Source organism: Hemitrygon akajei, chromosome 7, assembly GCF_048418815.1.
Source record: "Hemitrygon akajei chromosome 7, sHemAka1.3, whole genome shotgun sequence".
Classification (NCBI taxonomy): Eukaryota; Metazoa; Chordata; class Chondrichthyes; order Myliobatiformes; family Dasyatidae; genus Hemitrygon; species Hemitrygon akajei.
Window position 1 is genome coordinate 109,516,627 of NC_133130.1, and position 26,555 is coordinate 109,543,181.

The 26,555-nt window shown below is 51.3% G+C and overlaps 1 protein-coding gene across 3 annotated transcripts in view; it reads right to left on the bottom strand.

Moving 5' to 3' along the window:
* Positions 1–2,932: 2,932 nt before the first annotated feature.
* The window catches only part of LOC140730800 (transcobalamin-1-like), a 49,020-nt gene continuing 25,397 nt past the window's right edge, over positions 2,933–26,555 (bottom strand). For all 3 annotated transcript variants that reach the window (XM_073051705.1, XM_073051706.1, XM_073051704.1), the window contains 2 exons: positions 25,700–25,883; positions 2,933–3,272 (listed from right to left, as the gene is read on the bottom strand). In XM_073051705.1, coding sequence (XP_072907806.1) covers positions 3,241–3,272; positions 25,700–25,883 — 216 coding nt within the window. In that variant the 3' untranslated portion in view covers positions 2,933–3,240. The remainder of the gene's footprint in view (positions 3,273–25,699; positions 25,884–26,555) is intronic.

Here is a 26,555-nt window from a genome sequence, read left to right on the forward strand (position 1 = left end):
GCTGTGCTGGATTGGGTGTTGTACTGTACAATGATCCAGAGGTGATAAGGGAGGTTAAGGTTAAGGAACCCTTAGGGAACAGTGATCACAATATGATTGAGTTCACTTTGAAATTTGAGAAGGGGAAACTAAATTCCAACGTGTTGGTATTTCAGTGGAATGCAGGAAATTACAATGGCATGAGAGGGGAACTGGCCAAAGTTGACTGGAAAGGGACACTAGTAGGAAGGACAGCAGAGCAGCAATGGCTGAAATTTCTGTGAGAAATGAGTGAAGTGCAAAACAGATATATTCCAAATAAGAAGAAATTTTCAAATGGAAGAAGGACACTACCGTGGCTGACCAGTGAAGTCAAAGTCAAAGTAAAAGCAAAAGGGAGGGCATACAAAGAAACCAAAGCTAGTGGGAAGATAGAGGATTGGGAAGCTTTTAAAAACTTGCAGAAGGAAACTAAGAAGGTCATTAGGAAGGAAAAGATGAATTATGAAAAGAAGCTAGTGAAGAATATCAAAGAAGATACTAAAGGCTTTTTTTAAGTATATAAGGGGTAAAAGAGTTGAGGGTAGATATAGGACCAATAGAAAATGATGCTGGAGATATTGTAATGAGAGATGCAGAGATGACAGAGGAACTGAATGTGCATTTTGCATCAGTCTTCACAGTGGAAGATATCTGCAGTATACCGGACATTCAAGAGTGTCAGGGAAGTGAAGTTTGTGCAGTGAATATTATGACTGAGAAGGTGCTCAGGAAGCTTAATGGTCTGAGGGTGGATAAATCTCCTGGACCTGATGGAATGCACCCTTGGGTTCTGAAGGAAGTACCTGAAGAGATTGTGGAGGCATTTACAATGATCCTTCAAGAATCGATAGATTCTGGCATTATATTTCCCGAGTTCAGGGGAATGAGGGGAGATCTCATAGAAACATGCCGAATGTTAAAAGGCCTGAACAGATTAGATATGGCAAAGTTATTTCCCATGGTAGGGGAGTCCAGGACAAGAGGGCTTGACTTCAGGATTGAAGGACATCCATTTAGAACAGAGATGCGGAGAAATTACTTTAGTCAGAGGGTGGTAAATCTGTGGAATTTGTTGCCACGAATGGCTGTGGAGCCAAGTCATTGGGTGTATTTAAGGCAGAGGTAGATAGATTCTTGATTAGCCAGGGCATCAAACGGTATGGGGAGAAGGCAGGAGAGTGGGGTTGACTAGAAGAATGGGATCAGCCATGATTGAATGAAGGAGCAGACTTGATGGGCCAAATGGCCTACTTCTGTTGCTATATCTTATGATCTTATTATATGGGTGGAACTCAAGAATTGGAAAGGCGCTTTCACTCAGATGGGTTTATACTACAGACCCCCAAATGTACTAGATTTTGTACCAGGGAGTGAGCTGGCCTGGTGACTGCTCTGATCTGTCTGTTGGTGAACACTTGGGAAACAGTGATCACATCTTGAGCTTCAAGATAGCTATGAATAAGGATAGACACGTTCCAATAAGAGGGGAGGACAAGGATGGCAAGACAGGGGAACCTTGGATGATACAAGAGATGGTTAATTGAGTCAAGAAGAAGGAAGAAACATGCATGACTTGGGAAGCTGAAATTGGACAAGGTAATTAAAAATGATCAAGGACCCAGAAGGAAACTGAAACAGGAATTTAAGCGAGCTGGAATGGACCTTTAAGAGTCCTTGGTGAGTAGGGTTAAAGTGAATCCCATTCTACACATACATCAAGAGCAGGAGGGTAACTAAGGAGAGGGTAGGACTGCTCAAGAATACAGGAAGGAACGTGGGCTTAGTGGCAGAGGATGTGGGGAAGATCCTGAATGTCTTCTTTGTGTATATATTTACTGAGGAGAAGGATGAAGAAGACAGTGAGGTGGGAGTGGAGCATGCTAAGATGCTCAGGCATTTTGAGATGAGGAAAGATAGTGTTAGCTCTCTTATAGAGCATTGATGTGGATAAATCTCCAGGGCCTATGGGATATACTGAGTTTCTGAGAGAGGTGAGTGAATACACAACCCTTAAGGATAGGACTCCTGAACATGTGAAGAAACATGGTGACAGCCAGCATAGTTTTGTATAGAGTAGATCCTTTCTGGCTAATCTGACGGAGTTGGATTGAAGAAGGCAGAGCAGTGGATGCTGTCTACATGGATTCCACAAGGCTCATCCAGAAGATAAGGATATGTGCGATACATTTTCTATGCCTGTAGAAGTCATTAGGTAGTGGTGGATCTCGGGCTGTCTGTGACTCAGGGTGTTCCACAGGGATCTTCGTTACTTACTGTATATGTGGTCGGGTGGGCTACAAGGTTCACACACCAGATAAAGATTGGTGGTGTTGTGGATAGCACGGAAGACTGCCGAAGGATAAAACAGAACACAGATCCATTGCAGCTGAAGGTTAATCTGGGCAATGGTGAAGTGTTGCAGTTTGGGAGATCCAATATAGAGAGAAGGAACACAGTAAGGGCGGGGGAAATCCTTAACGGTGTTGATGTACAGAGGGATCTTGGTATCCAGGCTCCCTGAAAGTTGCGGTACAAGTTGACAGGGGTGTCTGGTGTGCTCTGGTTTCCTCCCACAGTCCAAAGACCTACCGGTTGGTAGGATAATTGTTCATTGTAAATTGTCCCGTGATTACACTGGTTAAATGGGGGATCACTGGCCGGCTCGGCTCGAAGGGTCAGAAGGGCTTATTCCGTGCTGTATCTCAGGGAATAAATAAAAAAATATCAGGGCAGCTTGAGGCTGTTTTATTTTCTCGAGTGGTGGAGGCTGAAAGGAAATGTCATTTATATTTATTTTATAAAACATATGAGGCAAAGGTAGAGTAGATAGTCAGTATCTTTTTTCCCCCAAAGATTGTAATGTCCAGTGTAAGAGAGCAGGTATTTAAGGCAAGACGGGGTAAATACAAAATAGATGCAAGAGACTTTATTGATTTAACATACACGCAGTGGTGGAGCTCTGCAAAACACTATCGGGGTGGAGGTGAGGCACAGAGCATAGGCGTGTTCATGAGTTAACAGTGTTAAGGACTGTTTCAGGCATATTGATCATTGGTCAGGGTCTAGAGGAAGAGAGATTAACGGGGGTTATTGGTTTAATGAATCTGACATGGCATAGTAATCAAATGCTGTTCTATGGTCCAACTATATAACTGCAAAGTATCTATTCCACGTAATGGATGAAAACAGCATCTTGGTCTTCATCTCTTGGTCCTCGTTTCACTTCTCATTTTCACCTTCGGGCAGATTATCTAAGAGAAAAAACAATATCTCGATTCAGATTCACAATTAATAAAGTTGGGGATTTCAATATATGATGTACAAAGCAATCGAGACTTTACCCAATGTCTTTTATTAATTTAAAACCCAATTAATTCTAACAAGTAATAAAACGCAAAGGAAAAGAGAAGTTTGTCCATACAGAGGGGTGCGGGCCAAACGTGAGTTGAATGGGACTGTTACAAGACGTTACCAACCGCGCCAGTTTCCGGGGTTTGGACTCTCTGCCTCTGGAGAACGGATAGCTGGCACAGCCCCTTTACGGGCTCAGGGTGGGCCCGCTAATCGGCAGTCATGTTTCGGGTACTCTGTATCGGGTGCCAGCTCTCGGGAGGAGGATGCCGGAGTTGCTCAGGTGAGGTTGTCGGTCGCCCTCTTGTGCCGGTACATCTTCTGACCCGGGAGAGATTCGAAGGATACTGGGTTCTTGCCGCGGATTCCTCACTCAATGCTCATCGGTGTTCAAACTCCTGCCGTCCTGGTTCCCTTCGGATCTGGAAAAGTGGCCTTCACGATCTCCATCCTCTCCTCGCAAGGGCCACTGCGCGATGGGAACGAAGGTCGGAGATTTGAGCGCATTCGGAGGAGTTCATGGTCTCCATGAGAAAGGTATTTCACCATCCCGCTGGAACAAACGGAGCCTGGCGCGTTCCGATGAAGCTGCATCAGGGACGCCGGTCAGCGGCTGACAACGCTATTGAGTTCTGAACTTTGACGCAAGAGAGTGGGAAGCCTTGGCCACTCCGAACTTTCCCGGGCTCCGCGATGAGCTAATTGAAGCTCTTAACTTGGGAGAGCCTACAAGCTCCTCATCAACCAGTCGATCTGTTTGACAATCATCTGTAAGAGGGACGACATTACGAGGCTGAAGAGGGCTAGCAAGAGCCCGACCTCAATCCACTGCGGTTTCACCTCCCCCCCCCCCCACACATGACAACCATTTCATTTTTGGGTTTCATCATCTCAAGATGGACCCTAGGAAGACCCAGGCAGACAGAGACTGGTCACCACCATCCAGTGTCAAGCAAGTCCAATAATTCCTGTGGTCTGCTGACTTCTACCGGATGATCATCAGGAACTTCAGCCCAGTGGCCGCTCCAGTGACGGCGCTAAGAAAACCACGGGCTCTCTTGTCTGGACTACCGAGGCAGAGGCCAGCTGCCGGGATTGGCCGCTCGAACTCTGGGCGCTGTTGCAACTTGCAAAATTCTGCAGCCAGTCTGAGCACAGAAATCTCCCTCAAACAGTAATGTAGAAAGGAGCCGATAATCAGTGTCGGAGCGGGAGCAAGGAGCGCTCGAGGTCGACAGACGTCTGGAGATCGGAGGATCAGACATTGTAGGTAGACCGAGACCCTCGGACCTACCTGGAGAGTACCTGAGGAGGAAGGTAAAGCTGCGCAGGCGCGGGTGACGTCAGCGGCGAGCGCGGGGTTAAAACGAGGCCGGGGTGGTGTGAACGCGGTGGTGCATGTGTGACAAGGCGGGGAGAGAGAGAGAGAGGGAGAGGAGCCGGCAGCGAGGCCGGGGTGGTGTGAACGCGGTGGTGCATGTGTGATAAGGCGGGGAGAGAGAGGGAGAGGAGCCGGCAGCGAGGCCGGGGTGGTGTGAACGCGGTGGTGCATGTGTGATAAGGCGGGGAGAGAGAGGGAGAGGGAGAGGAGCCGGCAGCGAGGCCGGGGTGGTGTGAACGCGGTGGTGCATGTGTGACAAGGCGGGGAGAGAGAGGGAGAGGAGCGGGCAGCGAGGCCGGGGTGGTGTGAACGCGGTGGTGTATGTGTGACAAGGCGGGGAGGGAGAGGGAGAGGAGCGGGCAGCGAGGCCGGGGTGGTGTGAACGCGGTGGTGCATGTGTGACAAGGCGGGGAGTGAGAGGGAGAGGGAGAGGAGCGGGCAGCGAGGCCGGGGTGGTGTGAACGCGGTGGTGCATGTGTGACAAGGCGGGGAGAGAGAGGGAGAGGGAGAGGAGCGGGCAGCGAGGCCGGGGTGGTGTGAACGCGGTGGTGCATGTGTGACAAGGCGGGGAGAGAGAGGGAGAGGGAGAGGAGCGGGCAGCGAGGCCGGGGTGGTGTGAACGCGGTGGTGCATGTGTGACAAGGCGGGGAGAGAGAGGGAGAGGGAGAGGAGCGGGCAGCGAGGCCGGGGTGGTGTGAACGCGGTGGTGCATGTGTGACAAGACGGGGAGAGAGAGGGAGAGGGGGAGGAGCGGGCAGCGAGGCCGGGGTGGTGTGAACACGGTGGTGCATGTGTGACAAGGCGGGGAGAGAGAGGGAGAGGGAGAGGAGCGGGCAGCGAGGCCGGGGTGGTGTGAACGCGGTGGTGCATGTGTGACAAGGCGGGGAGAGAGAGGGAGAGGGAGAGGAGCGGGCAGCGAGGCCGGGGTGGTGTGAACGCGGTGGTGCATGTGTGACAAGGTGGGGAGAGGGAGAGGAGCGGGCAGCGAGGCCGGGGTGCTGTGAACGCGGTGGTGCATGTGTGACAAGGCGGGGAGAGAGAGAGAGAGGGAGAGGAGCGGGCAGCGAGGCCGGGGTGGTGTGAACGCGGTGGTGCATGTGTGACAAGGCGGGGAGAGAGAGGGAGAGGGAGAGGAGTGGGCAGCGAGGCCGGGGTGGTGTGAACGCGGTGGTGCATGTGTGACAAGGCGGGGAGGGAGATGGAGAGGGAGAGGAGCGGGCAGCGAGGCCGGGGTGGTGTGAACGCGGTGGTGCATGTGTGACAAGGCGGGGAGAGAGAGGGGGAGGAGCGGGCAGCGAGGCCGGGGTGGTGTGAACGCGGTGGTGCATGTGTGACAAGGCGGGGAGAGAGAGGGAGAGGGAGAGGAGCGGGCAGCGAGGCCGGGGTGGTGTGAACGCGGTGGTGCATGTGTGACAAGGCGGGGAGAGAGAGGGAGAGGAGCGGGCAGCGAGGCCGGGGTGGTGTGAACGCGGTGGTGCATGTGTGACAAGGCGGGGAGAGAGAGAGAGAGGGAGAGGAGCGGGCAGCGAGGCCGGGGTGGTGTGAACGCGGTGGTGCATGTGTGACAAGGCGGGGAGGGAGATGGAGAGGGAGAGGAGCGGGCAGCGAGGCCGGGATGGTGTGAACGCGGTGGTGCATGTGTGACAAGGCGGGGAGGGAGAGGGAGAGGAGCGGGCAGCGAGGCCGGGGTGGTGTGAACGCGGTGGTGCATGTGTGACAAGGCGGGGAGGGAGATGGAGAGGGAGAGGAGCGGGCAGCGAGGCCGGGGTGGTGTGAACGCGGTGGTGCATGTGTGACAAGGCGGGGAGAGAGAGGGAGATGGAGAGGGGAGGGCAGCGAGGCCGGGGTGGTGTGAACGCGGTGGTGCATGTGTGACAAGGCGGGGAGAGAGAGGGAGAGGAGCGGGCAGCGAGGCCGGGGTGGTGTGAACGCGGTGGTGCATGTGTGACAAGGCGGGGAGAGAGAGGGAGAGGAGCGGGCAGCGAGGCCGGGGTGGTGTGAACGCGGCGGTGCATGTGTGACAAGGCGGGGAGAGAGAGGGAGAGGGAGAGGAGCGGGCAGCGAGGCCGGGGTGGTGTGAACGCGGTGGTGCATGTGTGACAAGGCGGGGAGAGAGAGGGAGAGGGAGAGGAGCGGGCAGGGAGGCCGGGGTGGTGTGAACACGGTGGTGCATGTGTGACAAGGCGGGGAGAGAGAGGGAGAGGGAGAGGAGCGGGCAGCGAGGCCGGGGTGGTGTGAACGCGGTGGTGCATGTGTGACAAGGCGGGGAGAGAGAGGGAGAGGGAGAGGAGCGGGCAGCGAGGCCGGGGTGGTGTGAACGCGGTGGTGCATGTGTGACAAGGTGGGGAGAGGGAGAGGAGCGGGCAGCGAGGCCGGGGTGCTGTGAACGCGGTGGTGCATGTGTGACAAGGCGGGGAGAGAGAGAGAGAGGGAGAGGAGCGGGCAGCGAGGCCGGGGTGGTGTGAACGCGGTGGTGCATGTGTGACAAGGCGGGGAGAGAGAGGGAGAGGAGCGGGCAGCGAGGCCGGGGTGGTGTGAACGCGGTGGTGTATGTGTAACAAGGCGGGGAGAGAGAGGGAGAGGGAGAGGAGCGGGCAGCGAGGCCGGGGTGGTGTGAACGCGGTGGTGCATGTGTGACAAGGCGGGGAGAGAGAGAGAGAGGGAGAGGGAGAGGAGCGGGCAGCGAGGCCGGGGTGGTGTGAACGCGGTGGTGCATGTGTGACAAGGCGGGGAGAGAGAGGGAGAGGAGCGGGCAGCGAGGCCGGGGTGGTGTGAACGCGGTGGTGCATGTGTGACAAGGCGGGGAGAGAGAGGGAGAGGAGCGGGCAGCGAGGCCGGGGTGGTGTGAACGCGGTGGTGCATGTGTGACAAGGCGGGGAGAGAGAGGGAGAGGAGCGGGCAGCGAGGCCGGGGTGGTGTGAACGCGGTGGTGCATGTGTGACAAGGCGGGGAGAGAGAGGGAGAGGAGCGGGCAGCGAGGCCGGGGTGGTGTGAACGCGGTGGTGCATGTGTGACAAGGCGGGGAGAGAGTGGGAGAGGAGCGGGCAGCGAGGCCGGGGTGCTGTGAACGCGGTGGTGCATGTGTGACAAGGCGGGGAGAGAGAGGGAGAGGGAGAGGAGCGGGCAGCGAGGCCGGGGTGGTGTGAACGCGGTGGTGCATGTGTGACAAGGCGGGGAGAGAGAGGGAGAGGAGCGGGCAGCGAGGCCGGGGTGGTGTGAACGCGGTGGTGCATGTGTGACAAGGCGGGGAGGGAGATGGAGAGGGAGAGGAGCGGGCAGCGAGGCCGGGGTGGTGTGAACGCGGTGGTGCATGTGTGACAAGACGGGGAGAGAGAGGGAGAGGAGCGGGCAGCGAGGCCGGGGTGGTGTGAACGCGGTGGTGCATGTGTGACAAGGCGGGGAGAGAGAGGGAGATGGAGAGGGGAGGGCAGCGAGGCCGGGGTGGTGTGAACGCGGTGGTGCATGTGTGACAAGGCGGGGAGAGAGAGGGAGAGGAGCGGGCAGCGAGGCCGGGGTGGTGTGAACGCGGTGGTGCATGTGTGACAAGGCGGGGAGAGAGAGGGAGAGGAGCGGGCAGCGAGGCCGGGGTGGTGTGAATGCGGTGGTGCATGTGTGACAAGGCGGGGAGAGAGAGGGAGATGGAGAGGGGAGGGCAGCGAGGCCGGGGTGGTGTGAACGCGGTGGTGTATGTGTGACAAGGCGGGGAGAGAGAGGGAGAGGAGCGGGCAGCGAGGCCGGGGTGGTGTGAACGCGGTGGTGCATGTGTGACAAGGCGGGGAGAGAGAGGGAGAGGAGCGGGCAGCGAGGCCGGGGTGGTGTGAACGCGGTGGTGCATGTGTGACAAGGCAGGGAGAGAGAGGGAGAGGGAGAGGAGCGGGCAGCGAGGCCGGGGAGGTGTGAACGCGGTGGTGCATGTGTGACAAGGCAGGGAGAGAGAGGGAGAGGGAGAGGAGCGGGCAGCGAGGCCGGGGTGCTGTGAACGCGGTGGTGCATGTGTGACAAGGCGGGGAGGGAGAGGGAGAGGAGCGGGCAGCGAGGCCGGGGTGGTGTGAACGCGGTGGTGCATGTGTGACAAGGCGGGGAGAGAGAGGGAGATGGAGAGGGGAGGGCAGCGAGGCCGGGGTGGTGTGAACGCGGTGGTGCATGTGTGACAAGGCGGGGAGAGAGAGGGAGAGGAGCGGGCAGCGAGGCCGGGGTGGTGTGAACGCGGTGGTGCATGTGTAACAAGGCGGGGAGAGAGAGGGAGAGGGAGAGGAGCGGGCAGCGAGGCCGGGGTGGTGTGAACGCGGTGGTGCATGTGTGACAAGGCGGGGAGAGAGAGGGAGAGGAGCGGGCAGCGGGAGCAGACTGCTGGGCTTCGGCGAGAGGGGACTTTGGAAATTGGTGAGCCTGAGTACGTGCTTGCTGAGATAAAAAAGGTAAGGTCAGTAGGTACTTTTTTCATTTGAAAGGCCATTAGTGTGTTTGAGTATGTCGGTCAATGCTTCCCCATCACATAATTGGACAAGTTGACCATCAGTATGGGGTGCAAAGAGCATGTGATAAGAAGATCAAATTCTTCCAGGTTGTCAGAGGAGATATTTAACATTATAAATAGACAAGACAAGACAATGATACAAACCAAAATTCAATGCTTGTTGACAAAGTCATTCACCTTTGGTTTTTAAGTTGCGCTGCACAATAACATCAATAAAATATGGGTTAAAATATCCCAGAAGGAAAGCATATGATGCACCATAGGACAAAGATCCAACTTGATCCTTCACATCCTTCAATTATGGCCTTTCACCTTTCATTTATTCTGTCTAATCTGGGATCAGGTAATGGGGGAGACGGTTAGAGCAGTGGTGTGCTCCGTATGCAGTATGTGGGAGGTCCTGTGTTGGCCCTGATGACTACACCTGCAATAGGTGCATCCAGCTGCAGCTCCTATCAGACCGAGTTAGGAAATTGGAGCAGGAGCTGGATGAACTACGGATCATTCGGGAGGCAGAGGCAGAGATAGATAAGTTATCGGGAGGTAGTCACACCGAAAAGACAGGAGGAAGGCAAATGGGTGACAGTCAAGGGAGGCAAGGGGAACAGACAGAGAGAGCAGAGCACCCCTGTGGCTGTTCCCATCAACAATAAGTATACCGTTTTGGATACTGTTGGTGGGGATGACCTACCAGGAATAAGTTGCAGTGGTCCTGTCTCTGGCACTGAGGTTGGACCCGCGACTAGGAAGGGGAGGAGGGAAGAGAAGAGAGCGGTAGTGATAGGGGATTCTATAGTCAGGGGGGCGGATAGGAGATTTTGTGGGGAAGATCGGGAGTCTCGGATGGTATGTTGCCTCCCTGGTGCCGGGTTCTGGGACATCTCAGATCGGGTGCAGGTTATTCTCGAGAGGGAGGGCAAGAACCCAGATGTTGTGGTCCATGTAGGGACCAACGACGTGGGTAGGATGAGTGAGGGGGTCCTGCATAGTGAGTTCAGGGAGTTAGGTGCGAAGCTGAAGAGCAGGACCTCCAGGGTAACAATCTCAGGATTGCTACCTGTGCCATGTGCAAGTGAGACAAGGAACAGAAGGATTATACAGATTAATATGTGGCTGAGAGGATGATGCAGGAGGGAGGGCTTCAGGTTTTTAGATAATTGGGCTTTGTTCCAGGGAAGGTGGGATCTGTTCCGACGGGATGGTTTACACCTGAACTGGAGTGGTACTAACATTCTTGCAGGAAAGTTTGCTAGTGCTTCTCGGGGGGGGGGGGGGGGGTTAAACTAAATTTGCAGGGGGCAGGGATCCAGAATGTGAGCGAGGATAGCGAGAGGAAGAATAAAGGACAGGTGGGGACTACACGGTTCCGGAATATTAAGTGTGTTACGTACCCGTGACACGTGACAGTGGTACCCTTGTCACGTGACTGGGGTTGAAGTTATACTGGACTTGAGGTAATGGTCTTGTGATGGTGGAGTGACGTCATTTTCCCGCCAGTAGAGGTCATGTGACAGGTTCTTTTTACAGGGTATAAAAGGAAGACCCCACCCTGTCAGGTGGGGCAGTTCGTGGCTGGATTTGCCATGTTGACTTCATGCCACTGCGTGATTTAATGTGATGACGCAGTTTAGTTAAAAGATGAAGTTTTATCTAATGCCTAAAGTTTAAAAGGTCATTGCCAGCAGTTTCTTACAACACTGCTAGTGGAGAGTGAAGATAAAAGTCTAGGAAGTTAAAGATCGAGGAGAATCGAATTTCGACGGTGGATTGGGTTCGACCTTGTGTGATCCTCATTCGGAAGGATTTCGTTGACTGTTCTCGTGTTAATCTCTGCGGGAAAGCAGGAGATTGAGAATAGTGTGGAAGAAGAGGTCAGTGCCTTTAAACCGTTACGTTTCATAAAAATTCTATGTGGGACGAGTTTGACGCTGGGGATCGAAGGACAACGACGTGGAAGAGAATTTAAATCGCCTTAAAAAGTCTCTCCTTTTAAATGGACTGTGAGCATTTTGAACTTACGGCATACCGCTTTAAAGAACTTTTTTTTCAACATCGCTTTAAGAACTGTTTTTGCTGCATCGCTTTAAGAACTGTGAAGCTGCCGCACAGCAGCTGATTTCCGGTTACGTTAGTGTTTGTTTACTTTTGGGGGGGGTTTGTTTTCAGTGTTTAATAAACATGTTATTTGTTATGAAAAACCCTTGCCTAACTCACATATATTTATTGTTGCCTGAATACATAACAAGTGTGTAGTAGAGAAAGGTGAGGCGGAACAAGTGATAAGGAGGACACCTGTACAGAGGGATGGTCTGACGGAACATGGAGTTAAATGTGCTGAAAGAGTAAGTAAATTTAGGAAGGACAACAAAATTCAAGGGGCGTATAGCCCGATGGGAGTTCGGGGAGCTGGGTTAAGCACGATAGGCAGCGATTTAAACAGCAGACAGTCCCATTGGAATTTTCCTCTGCATCAGTGATGGGGCCTAATGGCCCCTGTATTAGATGTAATGCCCTGGTTCATAGTGTTTACTGTTATGCTGTATGTATTTCATTTTGTGCTGATCTGTGAGAGCAGCTGGTTTTCACCTTGTGTTTGGGTTACTGTTGAAGATAAGAGATGGGAGAATTGTGTGCACTCATTTGTGACAGGGTAACGAATTACACACCATCCACACAAACAGGGTTTGAGGGGTGGGTTCGCGCCTCAGTCTCACACGTTTGGCGGGGATGGAGATCGTCTTCCCTGGACTTGTGCAGGCGAGGAAATCGGTGTTTCAGTGTTTGTGGGGGGGTGGGGGGGGGTGTCGTCTGGGATCGATTTAGTTGGATGCTGTGTGATTGCCCTGAGCATTGATCCAGTAGGTTGTGTGTTCAAGTCTGTGCTGAACTGTTGTCCTGTAAAGTACGTGGTGATGGATGCTGCTGGGGTTGAGCGGTGCTGCAAATCCGCGGGTTACTGGCAATGAATGCGTGTGTGTTGAGTGGGGTAGACATTCAAATCCCTGATGAATTGTTAATTGGAACTATAAGTACCGTTGAAGACGTAGGAACAGTTATGATTGTGGAGCGGAGGTTTGATAAAATGGCAGGGAAAGACGGTGTTTTGGTCCAGACTAGCGCTGACGTTAAGGCAGTGGAACTGCCTGGTACTATTGGGAGTCCCGGGAGAGGGGAGAGACCGTGGGTTGTCCATACTCTCTGGGAGGAGGAGAGTGAAGGAGAGCGGGTCAAATCACAAGCCGAGTCTCCCGTAGCTGGGGGCGGAGACTTCAAAGACAGGCCGCTCTCGTTTCTGCAAAGGAGTGGTCTGATTTGGAATGTCTAATGAGTCCCCCAGTGAAGGGTGGGATTTCTGAGTTGGTATCAGCCCTTACCACCCTGGCGAATAACTGGCCCAGTGCCCGGGCGGAGCATCCTAGCTATGGAAAGCCGAGAGTATACTCTGGGGTGAAGCCCACCCCCGAGGGGGAAGAGGAGTATGAGACCTGGCCGGAGCAGGCCGCTCTGTTAGATGAGTGGCAGTGCTGTGATGACGTAAAACGACAGCCATTGGTTGAAAGTTTGGGAGGCCGGCTGCTGATGTAATGAGAGCTGGAAAGACACAGAACCCCTTTGCCACCTCTGCGGCTCACACGCAAGCGCTAGAAAAGGTGTTTGGCGCGACGGGAAGCCCAGTGGAGCACATGATGGGGTTTCAGAACATGTGTCAAGAGAAGGGGGAGAATCTTTCTGCCTACATATTTTGGCTAGAGAGGCAGCTAAATTGCCTGTGGCATGGAGGGGTCATTCAGACGGTTGAGGTGAATCAGTCAAGAATGGACCAAGTGGCGAGAGGCGCATGGACCTGATCGCTTGGGGCCTCCAAATGTCTCGTAAGACGCGCTCCACGCCCTCGTTTGGCGAGTTGATCGGAGAAGTACGAGAGGAGAATGCGATGGAGGTGCAGGAGGCCTCCGTCTGTAGGGTACAGTCCTCAGTAGTCCCCTTGGCTGAGGTGACCCCCAGCCCGGGCAGTGGTGAAGGAGCTCGTGGCAGGGTTTAGGACTGAGATGTCCCGGTTGTTATCAGTGGGTGTAGCCCCCCCGCGATGGAGCTGATAGGGAGGCGGACTCTCTAAAGGGTCGGACTGTACAGAGGGCTGCTAGCAGTCGGGGTCCTGTGAGAAGGGGAGCGGCCGGTATTGTCTGATATAACTGTGGTGAAGAGGGACACTTCAGGCAGGGGTGTGAACGATGGGAAGCCCCTTAGAGTGAGCCCCCTAAGCAGAGAGAGACATTGCGAAAGAGGAGAGACCCAGTGAGGGGATGGCCTGGCATATCGGGGGAACATATTCCCAGCAATATATCAAGTAACACCCTAAAGCAAAAGAAAACCAATTTCTGAAGGCTTATTGGGTCAAACTCCAGTGTATCACGATGATGGAGGGTATTTATGCTAGAGACAGGGTCGCGAGTTACTTTCTGTACTGTTCATTTCACAACCAGTATCTGATGCATTGACCACTGATGCCACTCAGTGCACTAGAGAGCTGGGGTCTTAGTCTGGCTGATTATCTGTACGATGGTTATTTGTCAGTGAAGCTGGAGTTTTTGGAGTCTGATGTGGGAGTCGCTGAGGTCCTTAGTACATTGAAAATCTAGTCAAGAAGAAAAGCATACGAAAGGTTCAAAAAACTAGGTGATAATAGAGATCTATAAGGCTAGCAAGAAGGAGCTTAAGAATGAAATTAGATCCAGAAGGGGCCATGAGAAGGCCTTGGCGAACAGGATTAAAGAAAACCCCAAGGCATTCTACGTATGTGAAGAACAAGAGGATGAGACGTGAGAGAATAGGACCTATCAAGTGTGACAGTGGAAAAGTGTGGATGGAACCAGAGGAGACAGCTGAGGTACTTTTAATAAACACTTTTTGCTTCAGTATTCACTACGGAAAAGGATCCTGGCAATTGTAGGGATGACTTACACCGGACTGAAAAGCTTGAGCATATAGATATTAAGCATCAAGTTGGATTCGTCACCGGGACCAGAGAGATGTTCCCCAGGCTACTGTGGGAGGCGAGGGAGGAGCTGAGCCTCTAGTGATGATCTTCGCATAATGGGGACGGGGGAGGTTCCTGAGGATTGGAGGGTTGTAGATGTTGTTCCCTTATTCAAGAAAGGGAGTAGAGATAAACCAGGAAATTATAGGCCAGTGAGTCTTACTTCAGTGATTGGTAAGTTGATGGAGAAGATCCTGAGAGGCAGGATTTATGAACATTTGGAGAGGCATAATATGATTAGGAATAGTCAGCATGGCTTTGTCGAAGGCAGGCCGTGCCTTACGAGCCTGATTGAATTTTTTGAGGATGTGACTAAAACACATTGATGAAGGTAGAGCAGTAGATGTAGTGTATATGGATTTCAGCAAGGCATTTGATAAGGTACCCCATGCAAGGCTTATTGAGAAAGTAAGGAGGCATGGGATCCAAGGGGACATTGCTTTGTGGATCCAGAATTGGCTTGCCCACAGAAGGCAAAGAGTGGTTGTAGATGGACCATATTCTGCATGGAGATCAGTGACCAGTGGTATGGTTCAGGGATCTGTTCTGGGGCCCCCTTCCCTTCATGATTTTTATAAATGACTTGGATGAGGAATTGGAGGGATGGGTTAGTAAATTTGCTGATGACACTAAGGTTGGAGGTGTTGTGGATAGTGTGGAGGGCTGTCAGAGGTTACAGCGGGACATTGATAGGATGCAAAACTGGGCTGAGAAGTGGCAGATGGAGTTCAACCCAGATAAATGTGAAGTGGTTCATTTTGGTAGGTCAAATATGATGGCAGAATATAGTATTAATGGTAAGACTCTTGGCAGTGTGGAGGATCAGAGGGATCTTGGGGTCTGAGTCCACAGGACACTCAAAGCTGCTGTGGAGGTTGACTCTGTGGTTAAGAAGGCATACTCTGCATTGGCCTTCATCAATCGTGGAATTGATTTTAAGAGCCGAGAGGCAACGTTATAGCTATACCGGACCCTGGTCAGACCCCACTTAGAGTACTATGCTCATTTCTGGTCACCTCACTACAGGAAGGACATGGAAACTATAGAAAGTGTGCAGAGGAGATTTACAAGGATGTTGCCTGGATTGGGGAGCATGCCCTGTGAGAATAGGTTAAGTGAACTCGGCCTTTTCTCCTTGGAGTGAAGGAGGATGAGAGGTGACCTGATAGAGGTGTACAAGATGATGAGAGGCATTGATCATGTGGATAATCAGAGGCTTTTTCCACAGGGCTAAAATGGCTAACATGAGGGGGCACAGTTTTAAGGTGATTGGAAGTAGGTACATACAGAGATGTCGGGTAAGTTTTTTTTATGCAGAGTGGTGAGTGCGTGGAATGGGCTGCTGGCAACGGTGGTGAAGGTGGATAAGATTGGGTCTTTTAAGAGACTCCTGGATAAGTACATGGCGCTTAGAAAAATACAGGACTATGGGTAACCTAAAGTAATTTCTAAAGTAAGTACATGTTCGGCACAGCTTTGTGGGCTGAAGGGCCTGTATTGTACTGTAGGTTTTCTATGTTTCTATTAGTGCTGGTTTGTCTGGACCCTGTTGAGAAGGGCGGAGTTTCAATTCTTGTGGGGACAACTACTGCTATTGTGAGGAGGTTAATGGGGAGTCTGCAAGGAGAGAACTTTCTAAAAACATTGTCCGTTCACCCGGTGTTTCAAGATACTTTTGAGGAAGTGTGTGGCCGCGTTGGGCCAGATAATGAGCTTAGATGAGGGATTGTGTGGTTCACCCAGTCAAAACCATTGAGTTATGCCTGGAGAAGTAGTAAGAGTGATGGGAAACCCCAAAGTTCTGAGAATTTTTGATGCCAAGGCCCTCTTGGTGGATGCTCCAGAAGACCATGAAGAGGAGTAGGGCTTATCTGCTGGGGGTACTGGTGAGGCCCGAACTTCAGAAACCCTTTGATGTACAGGTGAACAGGATGGCAGTGATTGTCAGGAACACTATGAAGAGGGAGGTCACCTTCAAGCAGGGAATGCCCCGGCACATCTCTTCCCGGTGACGGTAATGTCCCTGTGAGACAAGCCGGGGAGAAACCCTTTTCGAGAAAGGGAAAGTTAACTGCTGAGTCATTCAACCTCGGGGACTCCCCGGTACCTGCAGATTGGAAGAGGAGGTTGACAGAAGATGTTGAAGGCTGGGAGGTGTCTTTTCCACTGATGAGTTTGATGTGAGTTGTTCCAAGAGCACTCGTCACACTATCCAGGTGACCAAGGACACCCTGTTTAGAGAGAGGTCACTGAGACTGGCCCCTGCAGAGGTGGAGGAAGTTCAGCAGCATTTGTGGAAGTTGAAGGAAGCTGGGATCATCAGAGTCCCAAAGCCCCTATGCGTCCCCAGTAGTGGTGGTCAGGAAGAAGAATTGGAAGGTACGGATGTGTGTGGACTATAGGTCTCTGAACAGGTGCACCATCCCTGACCAGAATACGGCATCGAGGATCGAAGACCCGCTGGCCTGTCTGATTGGTGTGAAATGTGTCAGTGTGCTGGACTTGAGGAGTGGACATTACCAGATCCCCATGAGGGAGGCTGATAAAGAAGATGGCATTTATGTTCACTGGGATTTTTCCAGTTCGAGAGGATGCCCCAGGGCATATCGGGAGCCCCTGCGATCCAGTGTGTCATGGAGAGAAACGGTGGGGGATATGGAATTGCTCGAGGTATTGGTGTATCTGGATGACCTCATAGTGTTTGTGTCCACTTTGTAAGAACATTAAATGAGGCGACTGAAGGTGCTGGGCTTCCTGAAAGTTAAAGGGTTAAAACTTTCCCTGGACAAGTGCCAGTTCTGCAAGACATCTGTCAGCTATGTTGGGCGCATAATCTCATGAGATGGAGTAGCTACAGATCATTCTAAGATGGAGGTGGTGACCACAGGGCCAAGGCCCCAGACTATGAGAGCTTGGCACTCGTTCCTTGTTTCTGTGGGTACAACCGGAGGTTCGTGAAGGACTACGCGAAAGTGAGTTGCCCTTTAAATCAACTTATGTGTGGTTACCCTCCCTTGGGGAAGAAAAGGGATGAGAAGGGTAAAGATTATCTCAGCTCTTCGAAGCCTTTTGGAGTGAGATGAATGTGAAGAGGCATTTCAGTTGCTAAAGGAGCTGCTGACAAAAGCACCTGTACTTTTGCAGACCCCCAGCTGCCGATCTGTATTGCATACATATGCCAGCAGAGAGGGCTTAGGCGGGTGTCCTGTATCAGGATCAGGGCACAGGGTTGCGGTCTGTTGCGTTTGTCAGCCGGAGTCTGTCACCCTCTGAGAAAAAGTATCCAATGCACATGTTGGAGTTCCTGGCATTGAAATGGGCTGTGGTTGAGTGACTCCCTCTATGGTACCAGGTTTGAGGTGAGGATGGACAACAATCCCTAACTTGTATACTCACCTGGTGAAACTGGATGCCACAGGCCATTGGTGGTTGGCGGCATGGTCTGCCTATGATTTCAGCCTGAAGTACTGGCCAGGAAGCAGAAACACTGATGCTGATGCTTTGTTCTGATGTGTACATGAAGGGACGAGGAGTGGGAGAGCATTCCTGCTCCGGAGTGAAAGCCATGTGCCAGGTTTGCATCACCGTGAAGTCAGACGGAAGGCTCGAGCGGTAGATCAGTTGGGAGTTTCCGATGACGCCATTCCACAAGCTTACTGTAACCTGACTGCTCTGCCTGCCGGAATGGAGTCCTGGGGAAGTGGCAGCAGCCGGGCATCGCTACCATTCGGTCAGCGGTCGAAAGGGGAGACACGGCCCAAGCAGAGGGGACGAAACACCAGTCAGTGTCTCCATTACTGAGAGAATGGCCCAGATTGGAGCTGAGGAACCAGATCCTATACTGGACATCATCTCCGGACCAGCCTCGGCATTCCCAGCTGGTTCCAGCTGAGAAGTATCGGAGGAATGTATTGAAGTCACTCCTGGACATTTGGGGGGTTTGAAAAGACCTATAGGTTGCCCAGAGATCGGTTCCACTGGCCCCGATTGAAGCCAGAGGTCGAAGAATACTGCAAGTCATGCATTCGATGTACACGGAGGAAGATGCTGCCTACGAGGGTCACTCCATTGTACCACTTGACCGTGACCTGGTGTGTATGGATTTCCTGTCAACAGAGCCAGATGCCAGCAACATGGCAAATGTCTTGTCATTACAGATCACTACACCAGATATGCACAAGGTTTCCCTACCAAGGATCAGAGGGTGGCCATGGTGACCAAAGTGTTATGGGAGAAGTTTTTCATTTGTTATGGCCTCCCCAGGCGGATACATAGTGATCAGGGACGGGATTTCGAGAGTAGGCACATATGAGTTACTGAGCATGCTTGGAGTCGAAGTTGAGGACCACTCCTCATCAGCCACAGGGAGATCCCCAGCCTGAGAGGTTTAACTGGACCTTGCTAGACATGCTCGAACCTTGGAGATAAGCAAGAAGAGCAAGTGGAGTCAACATATTGGGCATCTGGTTCACAGTTACAACTGTACACAAAATGAAGCTACCGGGTGCTCGCCATATTATCTGATGTTTGGGCGTGATGCGAGGTTGCCCTTTGACCTTTGTTTTGGGACTGGCGAGGAAGACCTACCACTGAAGACTTATCTGAAGTATGCGTCTGATATGAGAAGGGAGCTGAAAAGGGCTTATGAATCAGCTGAGGTTGTGACTGCCAAGCAGAATCAAGGGAATAAGAGGAGGTATGATCAAAAGGTGAGGTTCTCCCAACTCCTGCCGGTAGACAGACTCCTCATAAGGGAATTGGGGCTACCTGGAAAGCACAAGTTGGCTGACCACTGGGCAGCTATACCCCATGTGGATGAGAGTCAGATGCCAAACCTACCAGTTTTCCAGGTGAAACAAGAGGATGGGAAATGGCCTGTCAAGATTCTCCATCGGAACCACCTACCGCCCCGGGACAAGAGGTGCAGGTAGACCCAGAGCCCGACCTGGACCCTTCACCTAGTAAGAGGACTCTGTGGCGACGCGAAGAGACTGAAGGACCAGCGTCAGGAAATATTAGACCGGCTCCTGCCCCTGAATGGGAAATGGGGCTGTGGGATATGCTGCCTTTTGCTAACTCCCCACTGATTGAGGAAGAGATTCCCAACCCTTCTCACGCTGAAGCAGGTGAAATCGGGGGGACAGGCTGGGTTTCAGCGGGACGGTGAAGTGGGGCTCAGCCAAGTGGCAGAGGGATCCGAGTCGCAGAGGGCAAGAGTGACAGACCGAGGGAAGCCTACACATCTTGATCAGCAGTATCCCAAGGAGTGTTGGAATTTGAGGAAGTAGATGATAGAGTAAGGAGGGTCTCAAAGAATCAGGAGACCCCCAGATAGGGGAACAGAGTGCGACGGCTATCCCTCTAGCAAGATATGTCACTAGCCTTCGCAAATGGATTGGACCTTCTGACATCATGAAATCCCTTTGAAAACGGTGTTATTAATGATGGGATGACAAATTATTTCAAAGTCATGAGGACATGGCTATTTTTGGGTTGGGGGGGGGGGGGGGGGAGTGTATGCCCTGGTCCCTGTTTTTTTACTGTTACGTTGTTCTATATTTCAGTTTGTGCCGTGCTCCGCCAGCTGCTTGTTTTCCCACTGATGTTTGGCTTATTGTTGAAGATTAGAGATGGTAGGATTGTGTGCCATCCAATTAGGATGGTCAGATTAAGGGAGGTTTCTCTTGTGAGAGACGTTAAGGTTGGGCTTGAGATTTTTGGTTAGAGAGATGAAGAGAGAAGAACTCGTAGGATTTGACCCGGATCGGGGCTGCGATCCGGGGAGATCAAAGGAGGTTCGGTGACGGGGGAACCGTGAACTCCAACTTGTGCACATTAGACAGTTTATTGAAATGGGACCTTTTTTGTTGGTTCTTTCATTACTAACCCTTTAGTCAAATTAATTATAAAGCTAAATATTTTGGTTGTATGTGGTGTACTGTCTGTTCTGTGTGAAGCGAGCAAACCATTGATGTGTGGGAGTATTTACTCACAGGGTGTGTGTGAAGTGTCTAGTGTAGTAGTGCTTGTAGTTAGTGCATGTTGCATGCTGCTTGCCACCTGGTACTCTCTGCTTACAGCTATTGCCGCTGGCTAGCCTTCTCGACAGAGGGTGAAAAGAGGAGCCGAGTGTGTAAGCCTCCTCCTGCCAGTACAGAGCCTCTCTACCACCAAGACTCCTGCAGTGCCTCCTCAGGGCCACACGTGGAAACTGGGTATCTTACGGTCCCAGGCTAAACTACAGGGGATCTCGGAGTAGCAGTGGGCCCCAGAGACGTGGTGTGTTGGCCCACCACTTTGTGGATACGCCCTGGCACCCGTCAACCACTGCCCCAGCTATGGGCAAATAGCCCCACTGCCTTGTGGTAAGTCTGTTGAGACAAGGCTAAGGGAGCACATCCTGACAGAAAATCAATGTGCTGGCGGCACGCAATAGGCGGGCGTTAACAGACCAAGGACCTGGCAGCCTCCTGCAGCCAAGATGAGGGACCGGTTGTCCTGGGTTCACCCTTGCCACCGGGATTTACCTCATCAGGGTGAAGATTGTGGTACTGGGGATGGTGCACCCCCTGTGGCACTTTAATATCTTCCTTGCACAGGTCTCCACCTCTGACCTCGGTGAACAATACCTGGACCTTACATTTGGTTGAAGTCTGATGGCGATGGGGCGTCTGGCAATGGGAACAGGTACGAATGGACTAGGAGCTCCTAGTCAGAACCCTGCACCGCAGTGGCACAGGGTATTTGGTCACTAGCAGCTGGGACTGAGTGGCAGCTGTTTTCGGCAGACCCCTGTGCGACTGAACAGCCCTATTTAGGGACCGCACTGCTCACCCCAATTGGGGAAGGGCCTAGAGAAGGTGGCCTAAACATTGCCCATTCAATCACTCACCTGGCTAGCTTACTGTGCTTATCCGGCTATTCCACTGCTGTGGTCGAAATCAGAAACAATACAACCTAAAACCGGCAACATGGAATGTAAGGACTCTCCTGGACTTGTATGGCATCTCTGACAGACCTCACCGAAGAACAGCCTTGATCGCTGCTGAGCTGAGGCGCTACAACATCAACATTCCTGCCCTGAGTGAGACCAGGCTCCTGGATGAAGGCTCTTTAACAGAGGAAGGGATAGGTTACACCTTCTTCTGGAAGGGTTTCCCCCCAGGTGGACAACATCTCCATGGAGTAGCATTGGCCATCAAGAACACCTTTCTACCAAGTCTCACAGAAACACTGTTGGCATTAGTGAAAGACTAAGGATCCTCTGTAACCCCTGGTAAAGAAACGTTATGCCACGCTTCTCAGTGCCTATGCACCAACTTTGCCATCTGAGAATGAGGCCAAAGAATGCTTTTATCAGACATTGGATGAGGCTCTTTGCCAGATCCCTAAGAATGATAAGATCCTTTTGTTTGTGGACTTCAACGCTAGGGTGGGACAGAACAACAGGATATGGAGTGGAGTGCCTGGTATTGGCAAGGTCAATGCAAATGGCATGAGGCTACTTACTCTTTGCTCTGAGCATAACCTTACCATAACCAACACCATCTTCCAGCAGAAGGCAAAATATAAGACCTCGTGGATGCACCCTCGCTCTAAACATTGGCACATGATCGACTTCATCATTGTGAGACGTAGTGACATCAAGGACGTTCTCATCACCCGTGCCATGAGAGGTGCAGAGCGCTGGACTGACCACCGTATGATTGTGGCCAAGCTCCATATGAAAGTGCGTTCCCCCCCCCTTGCGGCTGCAAAAAACCCAATAAAATGTGACTAAATTGCAAACTGCCTGAGAAACACTGAATCAAGAAGTGATTTTCGACACATCCTAGCTGAGAAACAAGGGAGCTGGAACCTTGTCTGAGTTCAGAAAATACCATGGAACAACAGTGGACCTATATCAGCTCTGCGCTCTATGAGCAGCAGCCCAATCCATTGGCCATAAGAGCAGGAACCACCAAGACTGGTTTGACGATAACTCAGATATCATCCACAACTTGTTTAAGGACATGCACAAAGCACACCAGGCAACTTTAGATATCCCTTCACCCCACCAGCATCAGGCAGCTCGGAGGAAAGTGCAAAAAGGCAATACGGGCCATACAAAATGAGTGGTGTGGACTGAAAAGGCACATGAAATCCAGTCCTTTGCCGATAATAATGACATGCATAGTTTTTACAATGCTGTCAAAACCATTTACAGCCAATAAATTGATGCATTACTCCCCTGAAAACAGCAGATGGTCTAACACTTCTGAAGAATCAGAATACCATTCTGCTGAGGTGGGCTGAGCATTTTAACACTCTGATGAATCAAGATTCTGACGGAGACCCCATCATCCTGGACGAACTGCCTGAAACTTTCACGACCTCAGTCTACCACCAACCTTCCAGGAGGTTCTATCAGCTGTCCATTCCCTTAAGAACAACAAGTCCCCTGGCACTGACAATATCCCTGCTGAGTTTACTGAAGAACGGAGGGTACATGTGGTATGTGCACCCTCTAGCAGTACATCACCAAGGCCTGGACTGATGAGAACATCCCACAGCAATGGAGAAATGCAAACATTGTTGTCATTTATAAGAACAAGGGTGACAAGGCCATCTAGGGCAATGGTAGGGGCATATCACTCCTTTCTGTTGCTGGAAAGGTCCTGACTAAGGTGATGTTTCAGAGGCTCATCAGCAACATCACCGAGTCAATGCTGCCTGAATCACAGTGTGGATTTAGGAAGAACAGGAGCATGATCGACGTGATCTTCACAGCCTGGCAACTTCAGGAAAAGTGCCGGGAGCAACATCAGGACCTGTTTATGGCCTTTGTCGACCTCTCCAAAGCATTCGACACTGTGCAAAGAGAGCTCTTATGGGATGTCCATCTCAGGTTTGGCTGTCCCAATAAATTTGTTAACATCCTCCGCCAGTTCCATGATGGGATGACTGCTGCGGTGACCATAGGAGGACAAGAGTCCGAGCCCTTCCTTGTATGGACAGGGGTGAGGCAGGGGTGTGTGCTAGCACCAGTGCTCTTTACCATCGTTCTCTTGTGTGTTACCAAGCTTCTCCACAATGAGATTAAAGACAGCAGCAGTGTGGCAGCGGATGTCAGATTAGATGGCATCAGGAAGCTCCACGCAACCACCAAACTCCGCAGAGAATGGGTCCTGGAGCTGCAATATGCAGATGACCATACTCTTGTACCCATACTCTGGAGGATCTTCAGACTGTCCTTGCTGTGGTGGTGATGGCGTACAGTAGGATGGGGCAGACCGTCAATACCACCAAGACAGAAGTGGTTTGCCAATGGAGTGCTAGTGTTCCACCCACCCTACCTGCCTTCACTGTTGGTGATGAAAAGCTGTCAGTGGTGCCATCTTTCAAATATCTGGGGAGCATTCTCTCTGAGGATAGCGGCATTGACAACGACATCCAGAGCCACATTAAACAGGCATCAGCTGCCTTTGGGAGACTTCGGCGTAGAGTCTTTCAGAACAGGAGCCTTCGTCCCTCCACAAAGGTCTCCATATACCAAGCAGTCTGTGTCACCACCCTCCTTTATGGCTGTGAAGCTTGGGTAACCTACAGCCGTCACATCAAGTCAATAGACAATAGACAATAGGTGCAGAAGTAGACCATTCAGTCCTTCGAGCCTGCACCGCCATTTTGAGATCATGGCTGATCAATTCCTATCAATACCCGGTTCCTGCCTTGTCCCCATATCCCTTGATTCCCCTATCATTAAGATACCTATCTAGCTCCTTCTTGAAAGCATCCAGAGAATTGGCCTCCACTGCCTTCCGAGGCGGTGCATTCCAGACCCCCACAACTCTCTGGGAGAAGAAGTTTTTTCTTTAACTCTGTCCTAAATGACCTACCCCTTATTCTCAAACCTTGCCCTCTGGTACTGGACTCTCCCAGCATCTGGAACATATTTCCTGCCTCTATCTTGTCCAATCCCTTAATAATCTTATATGTTTCAATCAGATCCCCTCCCAATCTCCTTAATTCCAGCGTGTACAAGTCCTTGGAGCGCTTCCACATAAGCTGCCTTCAGCACATCCTGGGAATTACTTGGCATGAGCGGGTGCCTCACACTGAAATACTAGTAAAGACCAACTGCAGAAGTATTGAGGCCACGATCACCTAGCGTCAGTTGCGGTGGCTGGGGCACGTGATAAGGATGCCCCCATGTTGGCTACCCCGCAGAGTGTTATACGGCCAGCTACATCATTGTCGATGCTCAGCTGGAGGGTCGAAGAAGCGCTATAAGGATCAGATGACGAATGCTTTAAGGAAGTGCAAGATCAGACCCGAGGACCTGGAGGATGCTGCTGCCGACCATATCACTTGGCGACAGTTGTGTGGGGACGGAGTTCATATTCTGGCGCTGGAAAGAACAACCAGAAGACAGCAGAAGAGAGCCAGAAGAGATGCAGCCATGGTTGCCATCACTACCATCACCACTACCACATATACATGTCCCACCTGCAAGAGAGCTTGTGAGTCCAGGATAGGACTGTATAGTCATCAAAGATCTCACCGTTAAAGGAGTGGATGTCGTCATCGGATTCTGATGGACAACAGAAGAAGAAGAAGAGACTGACTGTTATTTCATGGCACTCATTTCTACCAGGGTAACAAATTACACAGCATCCACACAAACGGAGTTTTGGGATGGGCTCGCACCTCAATCTCACGCGTTTGGTGGGGCCAGAGATTGTCTTCGCTAGAATTATGCAGCTGAGGAACCCCGAGTGTTTCATAGGTGATCACTACACCTGTTCATTAAGGTAAATAGTTAATCGGGCAATCATGTGGCAGGAATTCAATGCATTAAAGCATGCTGACATGGTCAAGAGGTTCAGTTATTCAGACCAAACATCAGAATGAGGAAATGATATGACTTAGATGACGTTGACCATGCACTGATTGTTGGTGCCAGATGGGGCGGTTTGAGTATCTCGGAAATTGCTGGTCTCCTGGTATTTTCATTCATGACAGTCCAGTGAGTGGCAGTTCCTTGTTAATGAGAGAGGTGGGAGGAGAATGGTTCAAGGTGGCAGCAACTCAAATAACCATATGTTATGACAGTGGTGTGCAGAAGAGCACCTCTGAATGCACAACACATTGAATCTTGAAGTGGATGGGCTACAGCAGAAGACCGCACCAAGTTCCAGATGTACCTAATAAAGTTGCCACTGAGAGTGTCTAAGATCTCACCCAAAGGCTAGTACTGCAATGGATCAACACGCATCAGTGGGGATTTATGCTGACGTGCATGAATCCCCACGGAGTGTGAAGGTGAAAACAGAACACTGTCAGAGGCAAGGTGTTACTATCTAATACGTGGCTGACATTTCAGTTATTTCTCACAGTCATTTTAATGATGCCTTTAAAACATGTTGATATCATGGTTTTGCATACTCACCCCGATGTGAACGACAACTGGGGTCTTCAACGTGCAACAGTGACTTTCCCTCCAAAGCCAGGAGTACTGGGAAAGCTTTCTGCACTGTGTTAAATGACCCTTTATAGATCTCGTTGACCAAGAGTTGCAAATTTTTTGAGCAATGGAAGAGAGTAAATTCCAGTTTTTCCTGTTCAACGAAAGCCTGGAAACAGAAGACAAAAGATATTCGGAACGATATCCAATATAATTCAAAGAAATGCATTTGGTGGACATCCAGATGTGAACGAATTTGGCTAGCAGTGAAATAAGTTACACGTTCACTGTGTTAACTGGATATCAGAGAGGGGATGTTTATCAGGTGGGAATGATGGTCTGATCATCTGGTGTTCCACCTTCTGTCCAGGTCAAGGTCACTTGAACTTTTACCTTATTGAGAAATAATGCAGTGAACAGAATAGTGTAGATATTGAGAGTCATAGAATCAGTGTTATACAACATAGAATCAGGCCCTTCATCATACCAGATCCATACTAACCCATATGCCTGCATTAGGACTGTGTCCTCCTTTGCCTTGTCTATTTAAGTGCCTGTATAATTGCCTCTTAAGTGTAGCAGTTCTGTAACGAGAGAGCTACAGAGGGTGGTGAACCCACGTGCAGAGTAAGGTGTAGAATTAACTCTGACCCAGATTTGAAATAAAGGAAAGGGAGAATCAGATGAGGCATGGAATACACAGTTTATCCAATGTTCTCGATTTGCTCTGCTGTCCTTGGTCATGATTACACCCACCCTCCCTCACTCTACCACAGGATCGGTGTCACCAGTAAGAGAGCCTTGCTACCCACGGTGTAGGCGTTACGTGCCAGTTTAAACT